General features: G+C 44.2%; 1 protein-coding gene across 10 annotated transcripts in view; it reads left to right on the top strand.

The window, feature by feature from the left end:
• The window catches only part of CASK (calcium/calmodulin dependent serine protein kinase), a 1269229-nt gene that overhangs the window by 728047 nt on the left and 517203 nt on the right, over positions 1–23979 (top strand). For 6 of the 10 annotated variants that reach the window (XM_085622941.1, XM_085622948.1, XM_085622947.1 and 3 more), the window contains exons 10-11: positions 5701–5800; positions 22083–22100. In XM_085622941.1, the coding sequence (XP_085479067.1) occupies positions 5701–5800; positions 22083–22100 (118 nt within the window). The remainder of the gene's footprint in view (positions 1–5700; positions 5801–22082; positions 22101–23979) is intronic. The other 4 variants (XM_085622943.1, XM_085622946.1, XM_085622949.1 and 1 more) reach the window with 1 other exon arrangement.

The following is a 23979-nucleotide window of genomic DNA, read 5'->3' as shown; positions in this document are numbered from 1 at the left end:
TATCCAGGCTGAAGAGGGGTCAAACCCCGAAACCGGTCCTAGGATGCTTGTTTCCAGTCCAGGGAGGACCTGGCTTGGCAGTTAGGGCTGGACTGTTCCCGTGAGGCACAGGGTCAATACTGATTTGCATATGGCTGGGTTCAAACGGGAATGGCATGGTGAGCAAAAAAACAATGGATTTAGGGCCAGATCTCTGTACTGGGGTGAATGTATGACATTGTTCTGCATTCTGTCAATCAATAGTTCTTTTTGCATTTTTTTAAAACACAGCACGCAATTGGTGCAAGGCGGGTGATTGTCCCGCCTTGTTTGGTCGATGGCCTAGGGTCCGTGGGAGCGAGCTTTAACCCCATCTGTTTCCAATTATCGCGTTGGCGGTAATTGCAAACAGATGGTGCTCGCGTTTTTTTCTTGTTTAACTCTGCACTTGTTTTCCCTGTTACTGCTGTCACTTTCAGTCTCCTCACTAGCGCCTGAAAACCTTATGGGTATATGTACATTTTACAAGTTCGGATTACATAACATTTTTAAATCGCACCTCATTAAACACTGGCGTGTGCAGCATATGTTGTGATGTTAGGCCTGTTATATAGCAGGCATTCTTTCCGAGTAATTGTCTGCCTGTTGTAGACTTTCACCACGTGGAATTTAAATCTGTAAATCCCCTTCCTGGGTGATATAAAAGTGTTTCGCTCTGAAGTTGCCTCCGATGTTCACTAATGTCTGCAGTAAAGGGAAAGCAGAGCACACGGAGAAGGGTTAGGGCGTGAGAACCCGCCTGTCACAGCCAGAACAGCGCGCACTGACTGACATTCACTACAGTTTCAGTGATGGATTCACGCTGCATCTTTGTACAAAGACGCGCGGCGAGCACTATATGACGTTAGCGTGTATTTTTAGATGTAGAAATGTCTGGGTTGCTGCTTGTGTGTCATCGTGAAGCAACAAGCTCAACTACAGCATCACTGAGCGCCTCCACAGCATCACTCAGCGCCTCCACAGCATCACTCAGCGCCTCCACAGCATCACTCAGCGCCTCCACAGCATCACTCAGCGCCAGCACAGCATCACTCAGCGCCAGCACAGCATCACTCAGCGCCAGCACAGCATCACTCAGCGCCAGCACAGCATCACTCAGCGCCAGCACAGCATCACTCTGCGCCACCACAGCATCACTCTGCGCCACCACAGCATCACTCTGCACCACCACCGCATCACGCAGCGCCACCACAGCATCACACTGCGCCACCACAGCATCACGCAGCGCAACCACAGCATCACACAGCGCAACCACAGCATCACTCATCATGACCACTGCATCTCAGTAGCCCACACTGCAAACCTTGTGGTTGCAGTGTGCAAGAGGGAACCTAATGATGAAGCATGTCACCTTTGGGTGAGTGAGGGTCTTGTCTTTATAAGACGAATGCCCTACCCCTTCACCACGCACCAACATTAAGGCCAATTTTTGGGACACAGAGAACATCCCGATATCTTATGCGAGTATAGAGCACTGCATCTCCGTGCCACATAATTACACGCCACATATGTACACTCTACTCACTGCAACATAAATACAATCAACATAATACCACTCAGTACCACATAATTACACGTCACATAATTACTCTATTCACTGCAACATAAATACACTCCACATAATACCACTGTGCCACATAATTACACGCCACATAATTACTCTACTCGATGCAACATAAATACACTCCACAAAATATCACTCAGTGCGACATAGTTACACACCACATGAATACACTCCACATTTCACTCAGTACCACATAATTACACACCACATAATTACACTCTACTCAATGCAACATAAATACACTCCACATAATACCACTCAGTGCCACGTAATAACACGCCACATAATTTCTCTACTCAATGCAATATAAATACACTCCACATATTACCACTTAGTACCACATAATTACACACCACGTAATTACACTCGACTCAATGCAACATAAATACACTCCACATAATACCACTCAGTGCCACGTAATAACACGCCACATAATTTCTCTACTCAATGCAATATAAATACACTCCACATATTACCACTTAGTACCACATAATTACACACCACATAATTACACTCTACTCAATGCAACATAAATACACTCCACATAATACCACTCAGTGCCACGTAATAACACGCCACATAATTTCTCTACTCAATGCAATATAAATACACTCCACATATTACCACTTAGTACCACATAATTACACACCACATAATTACACTCTACTCAATGCAACATAAATACACTCCACATAATACCACTCAGTACCACATAATCACACGTCACAATTACTATATTCAGTGCAGCATAAATAAACTCCACATATTACCACTCAGTGCCACATAATTACACACACTTAACCATCACTTAAGCATCACGTCAGTCTGCCCTCGGAATCCAACATCTTTTGAATCTCCCCTAGTGTCCGTCCACTGCTCGTGTTATAATTAAATTACTGTTTTCCAACCTCCACTCCCCCGTTATTTATGTCTCGCTCCCCCATAACAAAAAAAATGATAACAAACAAGCATGAGAACAGGCAGGAAGACGTTGCCAGCAGTGCAACTACAAAAAAAATGGAAGGCATTTTTTATGTCAAAATCATTTTTTTATCTGGTTCCTCAGTTGTATATAATGTCGTCTTGGTTTGTATAAAAGTAACAAAAATGCTTAACACTTTTTATTATAACTTTTCAGCATGATGCACAGCAGCCACAATGCTCTACAACATAACCAAACATTCTGGCTAAACACACAAGGTACCAAAGGTTAGACCTATTGGCTATGCCAATGCTTGTTTCATGTGTTGTGGGATTCAGCGCCTTCTCCCCTCTGTCCTTGATGATTCTCTGGACACTTTCTTAGGTGATCCAGGATGGGCGTCAGCCACTTATTTACTGATTCGTTGCGGAATGGATACCACAGATTCTGTTGGACAGGCCATGGGCCTTTCGGTAAATCTTCCCCAGCGTGCCTTACTACGTACCTCTGGCTTCTCTGAGGTTGTTCAGTCCTCCTTGGTGGACATGCCTTTCTATGTTCAATATCTTTTTGCCTCTCAAGCTGAGTCTGCTTTACGTCGTTTTCTGGATAATCGAAGTGAAGCAAAATCTTAATCCGATTGCCAAACCGTCCTCTTCTTTCCCTGTACTCGATCGAGCAATCCCTTCTGTGTGAGCTGTTACAGAGCAGTGCCAGTTGACTTCTTCTTTTCACTCATCTCTCCTCAAGCCGTACGGTGCCCTGCCCCAGCACGTATTTTCTTTTCTTGCATTCTTACCCTATCTGGCAGGTTGTGGTCGCTGATTGTTTTTTGGTACGCGTCTTAACTTCTGACCCTGTTTGGTGTCTGCAGCGGTTGCTGCACAATGTTTTTTGCTTTCTACCCAAGTTCTGATTGGTGTATTTTTATGATACTGTGCCCATGCACTGTTGCCTTGTTACCTGTCCGCCATCTATATGCCTTACAGGTATGTTGATTTCTGACACCATAGTACCCCTTATATGGGATTCCATATGCTGAAGTCGGAAGATGACGCACGGGGGTTCTTCCCCTCCCTTCCCCAATACCCCTGTTGTTGAGTGTTTCTAAACACTGGTCAGGGACTTCTTCCCTTCCACTGTCTTGTGCCCTTCTTTCCTAGCAGATGCAAGGGAAAGGGCATGGTTCTTGGCCTAAGGTACATTGTCTGGTTCTGCCCTTATTGGCGTTCCTTTTTTCTCTCTTCAAGCGTTAGTACTTCTTGTGCTAGTTCTTGCTATACATGGGCAAGATCGGCCCCTGCTCATTCTCTATTCTCTCCTAGGTTCCTTGCAGCCATTCCTTGTCCATATCTTGCATTGGGTGGCCACCTCGGCTGCCCTACCTCTTCTATGCCTCTGTATGGCCTGTCTTTCCTCTGCTTCTGCCTTTCGCAAAGATGCAGTTGCTTTCACCTTTGATTGGAGCCATTTCCATGACATCTCTGATACCAACACCAACATTTTGTTGTTGTCCTAGCCGTCCTTCAGATGTACCTTCTACCATTTTTGGAGGTTTATGGCGAATTTCATCTTCTGTTCTTCTCGGACATGGGTTCCTTACCCGTCCCCTCTGGGTGGACCGTACGGAGGTTTGTAATCCCTTGGGATTCTTTTCTGGGGAATTTCTTCCACTTCTTGCCAGTGCTGTTGCAGTTCTAACCCCTTTAGGGGTTTGTTTCCCTTGTGCTAATAAGCATACCGAGTGTGATCTTGGGTGACGTCAGGATCCTCACTCACGTTGTTCCCTTGCTTGTTGGACAAGCACAGGTTATCCTGTGCACACAAGGTCTTTCCTTTGCTTCTGGCCTGCATGCTTTTTAGGCTGTGGGCGCTGCCTCTCTATCTGTTTCTTCAGTTCTTTACAGTGGCCCTTTGGTTGAACCTTCATGTCTGGCGTTAGTCTTCCAATAAAACTTCCTTTACGATGAGGAGCGGTTTATATGAATAGGCCTCCCATGTGTTGGCCATGTTCAACTCGACCCTTTTTCCAGTCCTCCATTGTGGTATTATTTCTCTATTTTAGCGCTGTTGTTTTTCCCCTGTGGTTTTCTTTTCAATGGTCTCCCGACTACCTAGTCATACCAGTTCAGTCGGTAGTGCTGTTTGTCTCCTCACCTGGTTTTCTAGGGTATGTGACCCCCACCCTTTCCCTTTAGAATGAGCCATGTGGCTGGTTTCCAGCTCACCGTTATCTTACTTTCGTAATGCTATATTTATATAGTGTTCTTTCCACTTGTCTTATTCTTCTGCCATGGCGTTTTTCTCCAATGTTTTTGCTCAGCTGCGGATTCGGGTCCATACGGGGTTCTACCCAAGTTTTCTGGTGGGATGTTTTCTTCCTCACCCTCCCTTCCTGGCAAGCAGGCCCTCTTTCTTATGCAGAGCAGATAGCCCAGTTAGCGATCTTTCTTTGAAATGGTTCACAGACCCTCCTCCTGGATGGTATTGCTTGGATAGCTCATTCAAAGGTAAGGAATCTGAGGCTAGATCTCTCTATCAGATGAATTAGTTATGTACCTTCGGTAACGCCTTATCTGGTAGAGACCAGATATAGCCGCAGATTCCTTACCGACCCACCCTTCCTCCATACTATGCGAATGGTTTCTCTTTTCATCCAAATCCCTTTTATGCAACAGCGTGCCTTTCGTTGGTTAAAAAAATAAGAAACAAAGAAAGACATACCAAACAACCAATAATAATTAATGTAAGCGTTTTTCGAAAAGATTATTCTTTATGGGCACGCTGTTTTTATAACCGTTTCTATAAGTGGCTTAGCGTTTTAGCACAGAAAGTAGTCACAGAAGAAACTGCCGTCAGCTGTGGGCTTATATTGTCTTTGACAATGTAACAGCCATTTGGACGACAATGTTACAGAGTTGATCGACGCTCTCTACCGACGCGCAGAGGTACTGCTGTAAAAAAAAAATCCCAATCCAGTCTGGTGCCTGGGAATAATTCAAAGGTAAGGAATCTGCAGCTAGATCGTCTGTACCAGAGAAGGCATTACTGAAGGTAGGTAACTTTTTCTAATCAGCAGTGTCCTTTGGCTATACTACATTGTTTTATAAAGTGTGTAAACTCCGAGTTAAGACTGTGCAGTGTGTAACTGATCTTTTGAACCGTTCTTTCATAGGGTGCGGTACTGGCAGCTGTTTCTAGCCACAAATTTAACTCTTTCTACGGAGATCCTCCTGAAGAGTTGCCTGACTTCTCTGAAGACCCTACATCCTCAGGTAATTTATATAGTGTAAGCTTTTCTTCTATTTCTAATGTTAAACAATGTTTGCCTTCCTCAGTAATTGGTATTGATTTGTAAAACAGCCATTTGGCTGCCAGATGGTTTATACGAAATCACTTGCATATCAGAGAGAGGATGCTGTACACATAGTAAATGTTGAATAGCAACTACTGAATGCATTGTATTTGCCGGACAATGTTTCTAAGTGTTTGTGTGTTCAAAGCGATCTGAAGCATTTGTGAGAAATATTAATGTTATTTTCAAGATTAGACCTTCATCTTTGGTATAGTCGGATCTCTTTAAATCCCCATTGAAACTCCTATTAATCTTTACACTCCCAGAGATGGTACATCTAAATAGGACTCTATCATGTCTGATAGTACCAACACCTAAACTGTTCATCAGTTCTGAGTTACCTAACCTATATTGGATTGAGGTCCTGACCTTCCTGGTATAAATGATTTGATCAAGGTGTTTATGATCTAAACTAATATGCTGAGAGATGCAGTATGCTGGAAGATTCTGAGGTGGCTAGACCAAAGGGAGAGAAACTTAAGAAGATATCCCTTTTGCCGCTCTCTGGCTCTCCATTTAGTTATGCCCTAGGAAGCAAGTCTTGGGAGATCCAATATATTGGGGAAAAGCATTAATTAGGAGAGACTGCAACCGGTAAAGGCATCCCAGACTGAGCAAGTGGTACATATAATAAAGCATGGATATAGGTCATAAAGAAAGCTCAATATTTTACACAGGGTGTGTACTTTGCCAAGCATACTTTGAGGTGACCATGGTCTTTCTAAGTGTTTTGGTGGCATCAAGGGTGTTCAGGGTCAGATGCCTAATAAGATTGCAGATTTTGGAAGTAGGATGTTGTGTGACATTAGGGAAGATAAAGTTTATCAGAATGTATCCATCAGTCCAATGAGTGCTCAGCTGCAGTTTCCCTGCAAGAACCGCTGTGAGTCTCACTACTACCATACAATAAGTGATAGGTCAGTACCAGTCCAGATCGGAAGGTCAGGTGCTTCTAGTGGCAGCACTACCAGTTATCCAGTATTAGGGGTGTCTTTCATAGATTCACATGCCTGAATCATTCCCCGTCGTCGAGACGGGAGCCTCCGGTACATAGAAAAGTAATGTCCTATAGACATACATAGAGAAAACTAGGCCTAAGGGCCTCTCCTTAGTAGCCTATCCTTGTCCTTATGTAAAAAGGACCAAACTCTTAGAGCCAGCCAATCAGCTATCACCTCCCTCTAGAACCTTCCTGACAGGAGCCTCAGTCCCTCAGATTTTCTACCGCACGTTGTGCTAGGGAGTCTCCAGCCTGAGTTCTCCTCAGGATCTCTTCAAAACCAACTTGTTCACTTTTAAAAGTGAGTTCTTTCTTCAAAAACTTGAACAGGATTACTTCAAGCCACTTATCACTGCAGTAAGTGATTTATTCCTTCAAAATTCTGGCATGTCTGAATCCCAGAAGAAAGCCCTTTTCAGGGCCTGCTCTTCATGTGGGAAGAAAAGGCTACATGTGGATGACAAGCATGACCTCTGCCTATATTGCCTTTATCCTGACCACATACCTAAAGACTGTAAGATATGTAGGTCTTTCCCTCACAAGACCTTGAGGGACAGAGAGGGTCGCCTGCTCATCTGGCTGGACAGGCTTAAGGAGAGGGAAAATGTGGTATCCTCAGAGGGAAGCTTTTCAAGGACCTCTGAAGTCTCTCTGAAGAGGCCAAGAGTGGCGTCCCCAGGCCCCTCAGACACTCCTCCTATGAAGGCACAAAAGAAGTCTTCAGAGGCAAGATCGACAAAATCTTCAGTGTCTGAAAAGGATTCTCAGGCTTTTAAGAAGCCTACCCAGTCATCCAGCAAACTTGCGGCATCCTCCTCAGCGCAAAAAAGAGTTGGGGCACCAGTTTATGTCCCCACAGCGACGACGACTGTGTCAACGATGACCGCGTTGTCGGTCTTCTCGTCGACGACGACCACTCCTTCATCGTAGTCAGCAGGTAAACCTATTCCATCTATAATACTGCTAAAGCCGTCGTCGACGTCCAAAAGCTCGTCGACAACGACGTCGACGACATCGATGAAGAGCCCCCCGTCGACGGGAGTGTTGACGACGAAGACGTCGACGAGGAATGAATCGTCGACGAGCGCATCGTCGACGAAATCATCGTCGACGAAGAAAATATCGTTTACGGGGGCACCGTCGACGAAGGTCATGCCGTCGACGAGGGTATCGTCGACGGAGGAATCGTCGTCGACCTTGGTCATTACTGAGCCATGGAAGAAATCCAAGCAGATAGAAACGTCGTCTTTGACCCTACCACCGTCGACAACACCAAGGACGACGGCAGGGGATCCTGCAAAAGATTCTGTGTCTGGCAAACTGACCAAGAAGCAGATTACACCAGAAACAACGTCACCAAGTAAGGTGCAAACTCATTTGCCTACGGAGATTCTCCAGAGTGAGGAATCTGAAGAAGAACTCCTGGATCAGGCTACTTCCCCTTCAGACCTTCACGTGAAATGTCAGAGCACGGACGAAGAACAGGAGGAGATGAGCTACCAGGAACACTCTTTCCGAGCTCAGGTTCGCACGGAGGTCACCCCGATGGTATGCCTTCCCGTGTCAATTGTAAATGACCTTAAATACCTTATCCAGGACTACAAACAGCGTTTCCCGGAATCACCGGCAATTGAGACAGGGGGCCCGACGCCTACTACAAATACATCAGCGGCAGCCCCAAAACAGACACGGCCAACTACTCAGGTACGCCATGAGAAAGTGCCACCTCAGGTGATAGAATCATCAGATGAGGAGGCTGAAGAAATGGAAGAGGGGGAAGTCCAAGAAGACCACACGGATCACGATGAGGAGGAAGAGTATGTGGCATCTTCCCCAGCTTCACCCCAACCGCGCCAAGCAGATTCACCGCCAGTGGACTTTGGCGGTTTCCATAGAATAGTGGAAAGAGCAGCGAAGCGATTTCATATGGTGATGGAATCGACTGAGACCGAGTGCTTCTTACATGACTTCAAGGAGCAAACAAAGAAGACAACGAAGTCGATCCCAATAATAGACTTTCTCTGGGACCAGGGAAAGAAACTGATGCTGACGCCGGCCTCTGTACCTGCGGTTGTTCCACGCCTGGATAAAAAATACAAGGCTCCAACCACGGCGCCAGCTTGCCTTAATGGGCACCCGAAACCGGATTCGGTCGTAACCCAGGCGGCCCAAAAGAATTCTCGCAACACTTCCTCTCCTCTGTCAGCCCCACCGGACAGGGAAGGCAGGAAGTTGGACACAATCGGTAAAAGGTTTACTACGACATCGGCCATGACCATCAAGGTGGCCAACTCCATAGCCCTGTTAGGGCGTTATAACCGCCAGCTTTGGGAAGATATAGCCCCATATATAGCGGAACTGCCAGACACAGTTCAGGAGGAGGTCAAGGCACTGCTTACGGAGGGCCAAACCTCAGCAGCTGAGATCATTGATTGTGCCATAGATGTGGCCATGACGGGCTTTCGACAACTAGCTGGGGCAGCAGTCCTGCGCCGTCAGGGATGGCTTAAGGCAACATCATTCAGGCAAGAGGTGCAGACGAAGGTGCTGGACATGCCCTTCGACGGCCAACACCTTTTCGGGGACAAGATTGACGAGGCGCTCCAAGCGATCAAGAAAGACACTGATACTGCTAGAGCACTTGGTACTTTGCAGGCAAGGAATCAGTCCTTTCGAGGCAACAAATCCAGGGGCCAGTCCTCCTACAGGGGATCCTATCAAAATAGGTCCTCGTATTCCTACCAGAATAAATCCCAGTACCAACAGAAGCAGCAACAAGGTTGTCAGACTTCTTATGGTAGATCAAACTTCAGGGGCAAAAACCAGAAGAGGGGCACTGGCGGACGCCAGTGACCAATTACTCCAGCCAGTCCAGCAACTATATCCCTCATTAAAGATTGGAGGAAAATTGACCCATTTCCTAGAAAATTGGCATCTCATCACCACAGATCGCTGGGTACTCCAATTAATAAGATTCGGCCATTCCCTGGAATTCACCACCATCCCACCTGCAACCCCTCCCCGCAGGCTTCCGCACAAACATCTACGACTGCTGCTCCAAGAAAAATCTGCGATGTTGAAGAAAGGAGCGATCGAGCGAGTTCCATCGTCTCAAAGAGGGAAAGGATTCTATTCCCGCTTCTTTCTTATACGCAAGAAGGAGAAAAAGAGGAGGCCCATACTAGACCTCAGGGCACTCAACTCTTTCCTGAAGAGTCAGTCGTTCAGGATGGTGACGATCCAAGAAATACTAGGCATTCTAGAAAAAGGAGATTTTATGACATCTTTGGATCTCCAGGATGCCTACTACCACATCCCGATACTCAAGGGGCACAGAAAATTCCTGAGATTCGAGGTGGCAGGACAGCACTACCAATTCAAAGTCCTACCGTTTGGCCTCAAATCCGCACCGCGGATTTTCCCCAAGTGCCTTTCACCTGTGGCAGCTTTCCTGCGTCAGATGGGTCACCAAGTCTTCCCCTACCTCGACGACTGGCTGGTAAAGGCACCTTCAGCTGCAGGCGCGACCGAATCCTCCAACGCCTGCACCAATTTTTTTCAACAACTAGGATTGACTCTCAATCACGAGAAATCCTGCATGTCCCCAACAAGAAACATCACCTTCCTCGGGGCGACCTTGAACACGGAATGCGCAAGGGCATTTCCTTCAAAGGAAAGGAAAAACAAAATAATTTCTCTGGCCACGACTGTGGCATCAAAGAAGTCCCTAAGAGTTCGAACCTACAAATCACTCCTAGGAATGATGTCTTCTTGTATACTCCTCATCCCTCACTGCAGACTCAGGATGCGTCCATTGCAAGAAGCCCTCACGAACCAATGGACACAGAGTACAGGTTCTTTCGAAGACATTGTGAAGATAACACCGCAAATATCCAAGAGCCTGGAATGGTGGAGAAATCACAAGAATTTGTCTATAGGACTGCCATTCCTACTTCCAGCAGCACCTCTGGTGATCACCACCGATGCATCCCTAGAAGGCTGGGGAGCCGTCCTACAGGACCTCCAAGTAAGCGGCAAATGGACAAATCAGGAGAAGCAACTCCATATCAATCTTCTGGAACTGAGGGCTGTGTATCTGGCGCTAGAAGCCTTTTTACCACGCATCCAGAACTCCCAGGTGCTCGTCAGAACGGACAACACCACGACGATGCACTATCTCAACAAACAGGGAGGAACGCGTTCGCTCACTCTTATCACGCGAATCGCAAAAGGTCTGGAACTGGCTTGTACTCCAGGGGATCACGCTCAGGGTGGACTATGTCCCGGGCAAGGACAACACCATTGCGGATGCCCTAAGCAGACAGAAATCCCTCTCCCACGAATGGGAGCTCGACAAGAGTACGCTGGATCACATATTCTCAGAATGGGGAGTCCCAGGAATCGACCTGTTTGCCACCAGGGACAACGCCAAACTACGCAAGCTGGCGTCCCCAACCAAGGTCACTCGGAAATGCTTTTTCCATAGGTTGGTTCATCGTATTTGCGTACGCTTTTCCACCGTTTCCGATGATTTCCAGGGTTCTCAGGAAGATGAAGGCGGAGCCCTGTACCCTGATCCTAATTGCCCCGTTCTGGCCGAGGCAGCACTGGTTCTCGGATCTTCATCGCCTCTCCATCAGGACACCGATTCGTCTGAAGCAGCACCCGAACCTGCTGACAATGTCCAACGGGCAGGTGCAATACCCGAACCTGCAATCGCTCAGGTTATCGGCCTGGCTCCTGAGCACAGAGAGTTCGGTCATCTAAACATCCCGCAGGAATACAGGGACGTGCTGGCAAAAGCAAGAGCGGACAGTACCAACAAGACGTACTCTCTAAAATGGAAACGATTCTGCACATGGTGTTTAGAGAAAGGCCTGAGACTACTCCATATCACACCCGTACAGATATTGCCATATCTACTATACTTGACACAGTCAGGATTGGCGCACGCATCCATAAAGGTGCATCTGGCGGCCATTTCACGATTCACCAGGACTTACAAAGGACCGTCTCTCTGGTCCAATAGGCTTATCAAGCAGTTCCTAAAGGGACTATATAGATCCTTCCCAAGACCTAGAGGGGTCCCACCGACATGGCACCTCAATTTAGTCCTTAACCAACTCATGAAGCACCCTTTTGAGCCCATTCATCGAGCATCCATCAAGTACATCTCATGGAAAACGGCTCTGCTGCTCGCTCTAACATCTGCCAGGAGAGTAAGCGAGCTACAGGCTCTATCCATTCAGGAACCCTTCATGCAGTTCAAACAGGACAGGGTGGTGCTGAGGACAAATCCCAAGTTCATACCGAAAGTGCCTTCAGACTTTCACCTTAATGAACCGATGGTTCTAGGTTCCTTCTTTGCAAACCCTACCACCGCAGCAGAAAGGATGCTACACTCCTTGGACCTCAAAAGGTGTCTAAAATTTTACATAGACAGAACAAAGAGCTTCAGGAAGTCATCACAGCTATTTGTGGCCTACAGTAGGCCAAGGATGGGTATGCCTCTAACGAAACAGAGCATCTCAAGGTGGATCTCCTCAGCGATAGCATTCTGCCATGACGGGGCCGGACGGCCTTTGAGAGCTAAGGTTGAAGCGCATTCCACCAGAGCGATGTCCACATCAGCAGCGCTGTTCGTTGGAGTGCCGATTTTGGACATATGTAGAGCGGCGACGTGGAAGTCACCGCACACCTTCTCCAGACACTACTGCCTGGATGCTGAACATCTGAAGGATGCAGCAGTGGGCCAGGCGGTGCTTCGCCATCTATTCCAGTGAGGTGAGCCTTCCAACATCCCGCCATCCTGGTATGCACATCTCTAGCTGCTATGATATATTGATGTATGCCAATGTTTCAAAGTCGCATGGTAATATGTGTATTATCTAAAATGACTATATGGCATGTGAATCTATGAAAGACACCCCGAATACTGGATAAGAAACGCGTTACTTACCTGTAACAGCAGTTATCCAGTATTGGTGTCTTTCATAGATTCACATGCAACCCTCCCGCCTCCCCTGGAAGGACTCACGTCTCTCTCTAACTGTATTACGCCTACCTAGCTTGGTGCGTACGAAAATCTGAGGGACTGAGGCTCCTGTCAGGAAGGTTCTAGAGGGAGGTGATAGCTGATTGGCTGGCTCTAAGAGTTTGGTCCTTTTTACATAAGGACAAGGATAGGCTACTAAGGGGAGGCCCTTAGGCCTAGTTTTCTCTATGTATGTCTATAGGACATTACTTTTCTATGTACCGGAGGCTCCCGTCTCGACGACGGGGAAGGATTCAGGCATGTGAATCTATGAAAGACACCAATACTGGATAACTGCTGTTACAGGTAAGTAACGCGTTTCGTCTATGGGCATCTTAGTTCTACCTTTGCTCAAGGATACATTCTCTTTCCAGTAAACTTCAATAAGAGAGCATGCCCACTGAATGAGGAGTGTTTTATCATGCTCTTTGGCATGGAAGATTCTTAGCGTATGTTGCTGCAGCTGCTGTGCTGATGTCATTCGTTTCAATACGGTATATGGCATGTATGTGGGTGTCTTTCCTCAATAAACTAATAAGTCATTATGAGTCTCACCTATAGGTGAAGGGCATGGGATGGCCATCTGAGTGACAGTGACAACTGAAATATTATTAAAATAGTATTTTTTCAGTTCTGTATATCACAGCTCTGTGGTGGATTATCTTTTGAAATACCCTGTTAATCTAGGTAACACAGTTGTATCAAAAATTGTATGAATGTGGTAGATAGACTACCCTTGAGGTTGAAGAATGTAATTTGTGCAGGTTTATTGCTCTTTGTCAGTAAATAATATTCAAGAAAAATGAAGAAATGCAGTTAGGTGGGCTAGAGGTTTCATTTGTCATCTGTTTGAGAGCTTACCAGAGTTGGGGAATGTTGGAGTATTTTGATACTTTCCTAATATTAAGAAAACGTTTCTTTAACTGCTGTGGTGTAAGAGTAGATTGGGGCTGAGAATAAAGCAGTGAATCACCGGACCCCGTAACAAATTGGCAAGAGAACGAAGATTTAAAGGAACAAAAACTGGAAGTGAATATTCGTAAAAGGTCAAACTACTTCCCTAATAACATTCCCTTGGTTGCCACATCATATGATAAATGACCCTAGTACTTATAACCTTTTCCCTTGCTTGTCAAATACCCAGGAATTATTTGACAAATAAGCTGGTGTACCTTGCTAAATGAAAGCAAGCCAGACCACATGGGGAGGACAAGGTGTTTGAAGTGCTGGAGCATTGTAGGCCTGGGCCTCCATAATTCATGAGCAGGTTAAGCCAGGCAGAGTCCTACCTCCCATTCTTAATTTCTAAAAATATAACACAAACAAACCTATTCGTACAAGCATTTGTTAGGCTGGACTACTGTGTGGGGCTGTCCCAATCTCCATCGGATATTTTGAGAGCCTGGGTGTAAGCTGCATTCCAGTTCCCTTTGGCTACTGTGGGGTCCTGGCAGAAGTCTTGTCCCACTCGCCAGCCTTCTTAAAAATTTCCTCTGAATGTTTGAAGTATTGGAAAGGGGATCGTGTTTAGGTATTTTGTGGATCAATGAGCATATTAAGACTGCAGTAGTAGAATGCTGTCCAAATACCCTGCTTAGTGCAGAAAGACCAGTTGGGTATTCTTGATCCTCCGTGAATGCTTGTTATGACTTTCTGGTTTTGCCTTTGCTTACCAAATCTTTTGTATTTAAATAAAAAAATCTTAAAAGGAACTTGGTGCCAGTCCGTTAATTACCTTTGCTTACTATTGGTTGGCTCCCACGTCACTCGTGTTTCCTTGGTTCCTATTGGCCAGCACCTCCATCTTCCTCCTAGGCTTCAAGTCTTTGTCCCGCCATGGAGCCTGGACCAAATACTGCTTCCTGTGGCCAGTCTCCTACTGGCTGCAAGCACTCTTTTTTTGTTACTTTTCAACATGACTGCGCTGTTTTCAGTCCCCCTCTCGGTGTGTTTTCTACTCTCTACGCCCGTGTTGCCTGGCCCCCACACTCGACATAAAAACCCATGCCGCCTGATAGCACGCTCTTGCCCCCCCCCAGTGCACTCACTGTGCTGACTGGTTTCACATCTCAGCTACAGAAAATGTGTAGTGAAGTGGAAGACAGTGCGGCCTCTGCGTTTGGCATTAAGAGGATTTTTCCACCACTCTAAATACAGTTCTTGGAAAAGGGTGTTACTGGGAGTTGGGATTGGTGGCCTGAAAAATATTATGAGTGCCAACAACCCAGTAGTTTTGTGGCTATTCATAAGCATTTTCATCCTGGAAACATACATAAAATTCCTTCCATGAACAGACCTTACTCTTCTACAAAAATAAAAGTCACAGGGGCCCAGAGTTTTTCCTAGGAGCTCGGCATCGGCAGTGCTGAGTATTATGGGTTGCCGGGTGTGCTCACCACCTGCAGCCACCGGCACAAATTAAGCTTGCCTGTGAAAGGCAGTAGCAAATGTGTTTACTGGTGGGAAAGGAAATTAAAGTTCACATTTTTTATAGGCTTGTAGGGGAAGCGGTATCTTCACAAAGAAAAATGTTTGAATGTGCAAATTCAGATTTCCACATAAGTACATTTTGCGCAATGAGTACTATAGGAATCTACGGCTATCGTAAGTTTCCAACATTACTCCTGGGATTGTTTTTTGAAACACCAAAAAGTAAGAAATCTACTCCAAAGGTAGAAGGAAATCCTTCGCGAAAAGATAATTAAATTCTAAAAGAGAGACGCTGTGAATCTGGATAAGAGTAAGTAATCGGCTTCAGGAATATTTGAGACGTTTCAGGTCACTGTGGTGGTAAAATTTGCACTTGTATATTTGAATGTGCCCCTTAATATACCGTTTAGTAATCAGGGTGGCTTTCTAAACGTTATATTGAGTCGTCCGCTAGAAATAAAATCTGTAAAGAAAATCGGCCTTTTGGTAGACCCTTACAGTAGCATCGTATTTTAATTGCATCCTATATAAAATGGATGTGGCAGCGAAGAATTGCAACAGTTTAGGGTAGACGTTCATTCTCTTTTTAGGCCTAAATTAAAATGTCAATTTCCGATTTCAATAAATGCCTCGTCATTTAAAACCACATGCCAGACCCACACCTTGTCCCCGCACGGTGCCCGTTTGTCCCCGAGGTCCGCTACAACAAGGAGAGCAATGATACTGTCAGTTTGGAAAGCTGTGACACATTTGACCGAGCTTTTCTGGCCCGTCTTATGTTGTCCTACTGAGTGCATGCGTCAAAACAATTGTGCTTATTTTACCACCTGACTAAGGCATTATATTTGCTCTGTTTAAACCGCATGCATCACGTCTTGGTCTCCTTGCATCACTTTTGCATATGGTTGTGCTATTTCTTCTTTATATTGTGAAACCATTTATAAAGAGGAAGGAAAGCAGGCTTGAACCCGCAGCGGAAGATAAAGATGGCAAAGCACCCTGCCCCTGCGGTGTCTTCACTGACTGTTGTGGCTTTACTCGATCTTGAACGGATGCTTATTCTGAGATGGGTGTTTGTTGTAAATTTCTGTTTTTTGCAGTTAATACATTTTTTCTCTTTATGCACGCTCAAATCTGCTGGATAGCTCAGTTCTTTCTCGAGGAGTCATATTTATTTGTAGCACGTCGCTTGATTGTGTGGGTGCTGACTAAGCTGTGTAAATGTTAGGGCACAGCTGGCTTCCTTGGTGCAATCCTCGTGTCTGGCAAGCCAACGATCACAAGGCTTTCTACTACTTCCTTGTCCGAGAAGAGGACAAAAATAATAGAAAACTAAGCAAAAGACCATGCACTCTCATCGTGTATCTGCCTTTTTACACAACAGCTGTGGAGTGTACTTCCTGCGAGATGCTACCACTCATGAAGGCGCGTAGTGTGAATTGAATCGCTCTAGGAGTTGTGGTCTAAGAGGGGACTTTTCTGCCCGTTACTTGCTTTTAAAAATGAAAGAGTAGGGAGCAGTTTGTTTGTGCACCGCAGACTGTGCTATGCGCCTCTGTGAACCTATACGTTCCTACACCACACTCTTCCTCTTGTGCCCCAGGTGATCAAATTCAGTTTCCCAAATTTTCAGTTTCCAACTCAAATCTTGTATATTTATGGTAGTTCATGTCAAAGGGGGTTGGATGTTAGCTAAAACTGATTTAGCAAAAGCCAACTATATCTAGAATTCTAGTTGATTGGCTTCTTGGTAACAAGAGACACGATAACCGTGGGCTGTATTGTTTGTGAGGTATGTCAGTCATTGATCATCATCCAGATGTTTCCCTTTTATGCCTGTGAATTCTGTTCTGTGTTTTACAACCATTTTCGTACACATTTTAAAATGCGATTGCTCTATTAGAGCGATATAAATTCTGGATCTTTGTAAAATTCTGCGTTGCGTGAAATTATAGATTACATCATAGTAGACTTTACCTTCCCCATAGTTGAAGAATATATCCAGAGTCCTTGTTGGTATTTGTATGGAAAGAGGTGGGAACCCCATCAGAACCGACAGTTTTACGTGAGAGATGCAGTTCCCGGTTTGCATCCACTTCAACTGTGGTACAATCGAGTATTAGCATGGTATTGACGTCTAGCACTGGGATATCCGTTATTGCTGTCTAAGACTTTTTGTAACGTTCCTTGTTCTATGTCCTCTTTAAAGAGAGGGTTTGTGTATTAATTGGAAAATATTCTACTTTTATTTTAGCAGGTGTATCCCCGCAGGTGTTTGATGCTTTATTTGTAATTGTCATTCTGTAATGCATGCAATTCACAACCAATGTTTGCTTGATTACTTTAATTGGTTTTAAAGTAATTTGCATAAACAGGCTTTTCTTCATCTTTTCCATTATTGGACAGTTTCAGTTACCTCCTTCAGTTTTGCATTGTCTATGTGGTATTTCTTATGTGTTTGCCTGCTGTGTAAACAAGACTGGTAAATGGCTCGTTATTATATTACAATCTAATTTTGTTTTCAGCGCTTGTGTAGGAGGCTTGACTGAATAAGACAGTGGGTCTTTTCTGTAGTTTTTATTTTGCCATCTTTGATTTACGGCTTGAAATCATTGATGGCTTTGAAGAAGTCAATCTGGCAAAACGTGTGTTGGTCTTATCCATCATGTTTCAATGTATCAAAGAATAATTTCCAAAATACAGAAACACCTATATAGTTTCTAACAGCACGTTGAATTCTCTGTACTGAGTGTATGCAAAATACGTTGTCTGGCTGCTGTAAAACAGCTGCTAAAACTTGCTGTGACAATATATTCTGTTTTGTTTCTGTAAATTGAATGTAAATAATCGTTTTGTATCGTTTCTTAATGGATCATTATATCATAATAAATCTCACTATAATATAACTTTCTATAATGTTCATATAATTCTCATGTGTGTTCCAGACAACTCCTGATAATATTCCTGGACGGTATTGCTGTTGCAATCACCACATGTGCACTTCTTGGTAGCAGAAATGCAGTCTGTGTAGCACAGCCTCACCTTATTTTTTTTTTGTACAGTACAATATTCCACTTCTGCCTTTAACAGAAACAGGAGAGTTGCTAAAGGCCCGAAAATATTCTCTAGGAATTTGCTTTCTCTTACCAGAAATTATTATACATTGAAAGGTATGTGGAATTTAGGGACTACCAAAGGTGGAGCTCGAAGTTTTAAATCGGACAACTAGCTACAAGTATCGCGCCAGGGGAAGATGTCTTCCCAAAGAAATTGTGTAAAACGTATTAGAACAGTAAAACTATTATTGGTCATGCTTTTTGAGAAACTGAGGTTGGAGTGTTGAAGAAAGTTCAACCGGACAGTTATCATGGTACTGCCAAAACTGGGCCAAGACCACACTTAAGACCTGATTGCATGCAGGCCCCATTGGATGCGATAATTATTAAATCCAATAAAAATCTGACACCAAGGTGTTTAGAATTTATCAGGTGCCATAATTACGCATATTCCGAGTCTTTGGCAAATAACATGCCAATTTTGGGGTTTAGTGCACTAAAATCTGCATTTCCTGGTAAATACCCTTGTTTAATTCAGCACATTTTACCTGCTCAGGTTTAACGAACAGTCCTATCTTTTGTGCACCTGTTTAATACCAGTGCATACAGACGTTTGCGCAGGGATTGTAGTTTAAAGCGTCACTAATCAAGTCCTAAATTGCCAACTAGAAGCCTATCTCGTTAATATAGAAATTAAGATATTGGCCAAAAGATTGGCTTTGATGATACGGGACTACATTCAGTTACACCAGGTGGATTTTGTTGTGGGATGGATGCCACAAAATAGCATGAGGCTATTTTCGCACATCTTTTTGAGCAACATGAATGAGATGGATCCCAGATAGGAGTATAGCTTGGCACAGAAATAGTTTGGAAGAATTGAATGACAGACTCTTGCAGATGCTCATAAACTTTGTTTTATTTGAACGGTTTATGAAAAAATGAATCTGTTGTACCATACCCAGACAGCTCACTAAAAGTGTAGGACCAACTTATCAGAACCTTCTTCTGTCTGCAAGGGCACAAAGCTTCTGTTCGCAGAGGATGACTACCCGAAGAAAATTATGATGGAAGACCTTGGTTGGTAACCCTACTTCTTATAGGAATTTTTGCATTAGGCAATGGAAAGTCACAGGAGGGGGCACTGAATCAACAGCAGATACCTCCACGATGGCAAATATGGCAGAGGGTACTCAAAGCAATAAGTTACTTAAAACTAACCAGGGCAGCTATCAACAAAGAATTAGGGAGGTTATTTTTTATTTTAATAGTGGTCCTTGGATAATTAATATGTCATTGTCATAATGGGGCTGAACTGGTTTCTCTCGATGCAGTGATGGATTGGAAACGTATAAAAAGCACTTGCCGCAAATACTTCTTTCATTTCCCATGAGCTTCATGAGCCAGACTCTAGGATTTGTAGGGAGTTTTACAGCTTGGAACTTGCTTGCCAAGGTCAGCACCATGTGCTTTCTCCACTTGTTAAATAGCAGTCAGATGGAAGATAGGCGATCTGTAAAACGCGGAGAGCCATAATTGTGGGCTTGGTTAGGCTTTTTAATGACATGATGTGGACAGCGTGCCATTCCGAGCTGTAACATAATATTCTTGAACTTGATCAACCGATATCTGTGGCCAAGATTAAACGAATGCTAAATGAAGAGGCATTTCAAAACTAGTAGATGAAAAGACTGTGTCTGGCCTGTAAAAATGAGTGGGAGACGTCCATCACTGGATTTGAACGGAGGGTATTTCCGCCCTATTTATCAGCAATTCCAGATAAGAATCTAAAGGAATCTATTTTGAGAATTAGGACAGGTCTTGACCTCATATAGCGAAGGCAGCGGTTTGAAGACAACATTGCTTTGATTAGAGGCCATTGCTTCTGTCATCTGAATGTTCAACATTGCATAGTGCATTTTTTATTACATTGCAAATATTTACAAATGGAAAGAACATGTTTTTACGGCTGGTGAATTTCAAGTATGGCTGCTATACCAGACAAGTAGCTTTAAATACCGTGTTTGCTTTTAAATCATTTGATGTTGGTTGGAGTAGCTCTTTCTTTAATTTTCATCAAGTTAATGCAGAAACAATTTGTGCTGAACTTTGTATAAATTAATTTTGTTAACCCCAGGATGTTCTAATATCTTAATGCAATTTATTTATTATGACTTCTTCTGTTACTCTTCCATTTCCTTTATCTTGCGACTATGCTATGTGCACACATTGAAAGTGCTTTATTTATAGGATTGAGTAGGTTTATCCCGTCTAGTGATAGCTAGTGTATAACTTATATTTTTATTTGGACAAATTGAATTCACTTTCTTTTTAAGTCTTATTAGCCCCACCTTGTCTAATGATGCCCAATGTCATAATCGTGTATAATTTTTACACTGTATCTCCACTTTCCTTTTGCTGTACTTGGCTCTCTATAGCATAATTTTAATTGTATACTTTTCTATGGTATTTAGTTTCCCGTCCCTTTCCCTAAGGCAATTGTTTTTTGCACTAATTGATAGCACTTTATTGTTCGAAGAGGTTTATTGTGACCATTGTTGTGCAATAGATTAACAGTAGGTATTTATTTCAACCTTTATTTTGCAATTTCTATGAGAATGATTCTTAGAAATTAAGTATCCAACTATATTTCAGTTACTAATAGAAAAGTTGTTGGATGCAGTCAGTGGGAGCAAAGTTGTCATGAACCTAAAACAATGCAGTGCATACTGTTAAAATGGAGAATTCAATAGAAATAGGGAATTAAAAAAGACGGGGTATGCAGTTTGTAGGAGCATCACCAGAGAGTGAGATTAATGTTTTAGGAGCTGAGCACTTTTAAGAGTTATGCGCAGCAATGGGGCTCCCTTTCCTGCTGTGTTGATGAATCACTGCCACGGGTGCCCTTCTCACCCTGGCATAAGGTCAGAGTGAGAGGTCCTTTAACTGCTGCTGGCCGTGGGCTGGATTCTGCTTCCCTCACATTCCACCTTTGCATATTCTGCGCCTTCCTTGCTGCTCTCCACCTTGGGTAGCCTATGAGCAGCCTATGCAAGGCCATTCTTGGATTCAGGTCATCCAGAAGGTATACAACTGCTTGAAACTGTGGCTCGCTGCCTAAGATTGTGTACATTTCTTGCCCTCCCCCCTTGCCGGCGCAAGGCTCTGTCCTTCTCTGGGGTATGTATGTTACTGAACTTGATACAGGAGGTAGCATCAGCGTTACACCTGGCATGGAGCACTGAAACTATTCTAAAGAGCTGCAGAACAGCAAAGCCCGCAGGTCAAAGGTTATACTTGGAAGCAAATGAAGGTTTTCGTGATAGAACTATATTTGACTTATGCAAATTATGTTGAAAAGTAATGGGCCTTAAAGTACCAGAATGCATCTAGCCACACATATCGTGCGCGACCAGAAGTTGTATCTGCTTTATGTCTAAGATGGATGTTTCACTTGCGCCTCCTTCCATTACAGCGAATGGCCGTTAAGGTAACTATTTTCAATTCAGGTGGTGGGTGGCAAATACTCGTAGCTAGGAGGAGTAAGAAATGTTGTACAGCTCTGCAAATGTATACGAGTGTTTCTGCTTGTGTGGTTAGTGCTTGTCTGCATGTTTTCTACTTGCTGCTTTTTATATCTTGACGCTGTTTGTTGTTTGTCCCAACGCTGCCTTCCTACTAGGACTTCTAGCCGCAGAAAGTACGTATCCCTTTTATTTCCTCTTGTTCCTCGGCTTAGGATGCTATGCTATGCGTTTGTTAACCACAATGTACCTTAAAGAAACGAAATTGTAATATTATTCTGAAACTAAACGTGTGCCCGCATACATAATGGGCCGTGTGGTGTTAAATGTTATTAAAAGTGGCCGTATGAAATCTCAATCCAAAAATATTTTTTGTTTAAGCCATTTGTCACATACACAGTATATTTTGAAATAGCACGCATGTCAATCCGTCTATTTTCCTGTGTGTTTTCAGTATCTGTTTTCAGTATGTAACCTTTATATGCATCTGTACACATACACGTCATGGGCTTAACTACAGTTAGTCACTTAATGGATATTCAGGGCTGCACAAAAGCCATGAGTGTCTCACTGTGTGCAGTAGTTTGATGACAGCAGTGATCCATTGATGACTACCCGGAGGAGGCACCTCCCAGTTTCCGCTGCTTGACAACCAGCAGTGCTCTTATTTTTCTTTTTGTATTGCGACCCCCCAAGATTAAGAGTTCCCTAAATGGAATGTTGTACGAAGTGGAAATAAACGGTTTTATTCCCCCATTTGTGCACCATGATGGGATTTCGTTGCGCCATCCATTTGAAGAAACTTTTATAAAGTGTCTCTTCCCCCCCCCCCCCCCCCCCCCCCCCCCCTCGCGCGCGAGGGAAGCTTATTTTTGTGTTCCAGTAACCTAAACAAAATTATAGGTGATGTGCGTGTCTTTATCCAGTGCTAAAAAGTACTGTCATGTCAACATGCCTCAGAGAGATGTTTGGTACGTAACTTGTCATCTGGATTGTCTGAGGGCCCTTTCACTCTCTAACCATAGCGGATTTTGAGAAACATTTCTCAGCGGCACATTTTTTTAACTTATCAATTGAGCACAGAGGGAAAACAAGAGGGCAAGTCTCTTTCTGGGGGTAATTTGAGGTTGAACGGTGCAAACCTTATCCAGGATTGTTGCATGGAATTCAGAACTATGTTGCATCTGTGCATCAGGGCAGGGGACCAAAATTGTGACCCACACAGCTCTATTGTGTGTTTCAAGAAAGTATTTCTATGCTATGCCTAAACCAAGCCAATATACCAATGCACAGAATAAACTAACCCATGGATGGTAGATTACTGTAGGTCTGGATTATGATACTGTAGAAATATAGACCCGTTTTTGAGGTACCAGCAGCGCCTGCTACAGTTGTACAAAAAATGGCCATCTGTTACACAAGGCTTTTATCTGGTAGAGACTTTTAGCCGCAGATTACTTACCTTAAAATATTTCCCAGGCATCAGACTGGATCTGGAAATTTTGTCAGCAATCCCCTTGGTGTGCTGGTAGGTGGCGTCGTTTGGCTCCATGTGGTGTTGTCCATGCTGAAAGTGACATGCGCAGTGCCTATATAGGTGTCACTTCAGCGCATTGACCTCAGTTCCTTCTCTTCCGCGCCATCAATCCGGATAAAGCTCCCCTCAGTGAGTTTTTTTTGGACTGATTTCGACCTTCTTGTGGATGAATAGTGTGCCTTTTTTTGATACTTTTTTAAACAGTTTTCCACCAAAAAAGCCCACTGGCTACAGACCTTATGGAGCCTGCCATTGATTGATGTCAGTGACAGACTCCCCCCACTTGGTCTGGCTGTGGTGTCTTGAAAAAGGCCCCAACTCTGCATCGTGCGCTGAGTGTGAGGCCATGAATCAGAATACCATTTGATTACGAGCCTTGAAGCATCTGGCTGCCTGTCTCGCCACTCTGTGCTGCTCCAGATCCCGTTCTCATGAGAGGTCTCGGTCTGCTCCCAGAGTCATATGTATCAGTCCCCGTACTGCTCCAGGATTTCTTCTGGTAAGTCCCATAAAAAGAA

This window comes from Triturus cristatus, chromosome 8 (genome assembly GCF_964204655.1).
Source record: "Triturus cristatus chromosome 8, aTriCri1.1, whole genome shotgun sequence".
Classification (NCBI taxonomy): domain Eukaryota; kingdom Metazoa; phylum Chordata; class Amphibia; order Caudata; family Salamandridae; genus Triturus; species Triturus cristatus.
The sequence above is the reverse complement of the archived record's forward strand: the minus strand, read 5'-3'. Positions and strand labels throughout refer to the sequence as shown.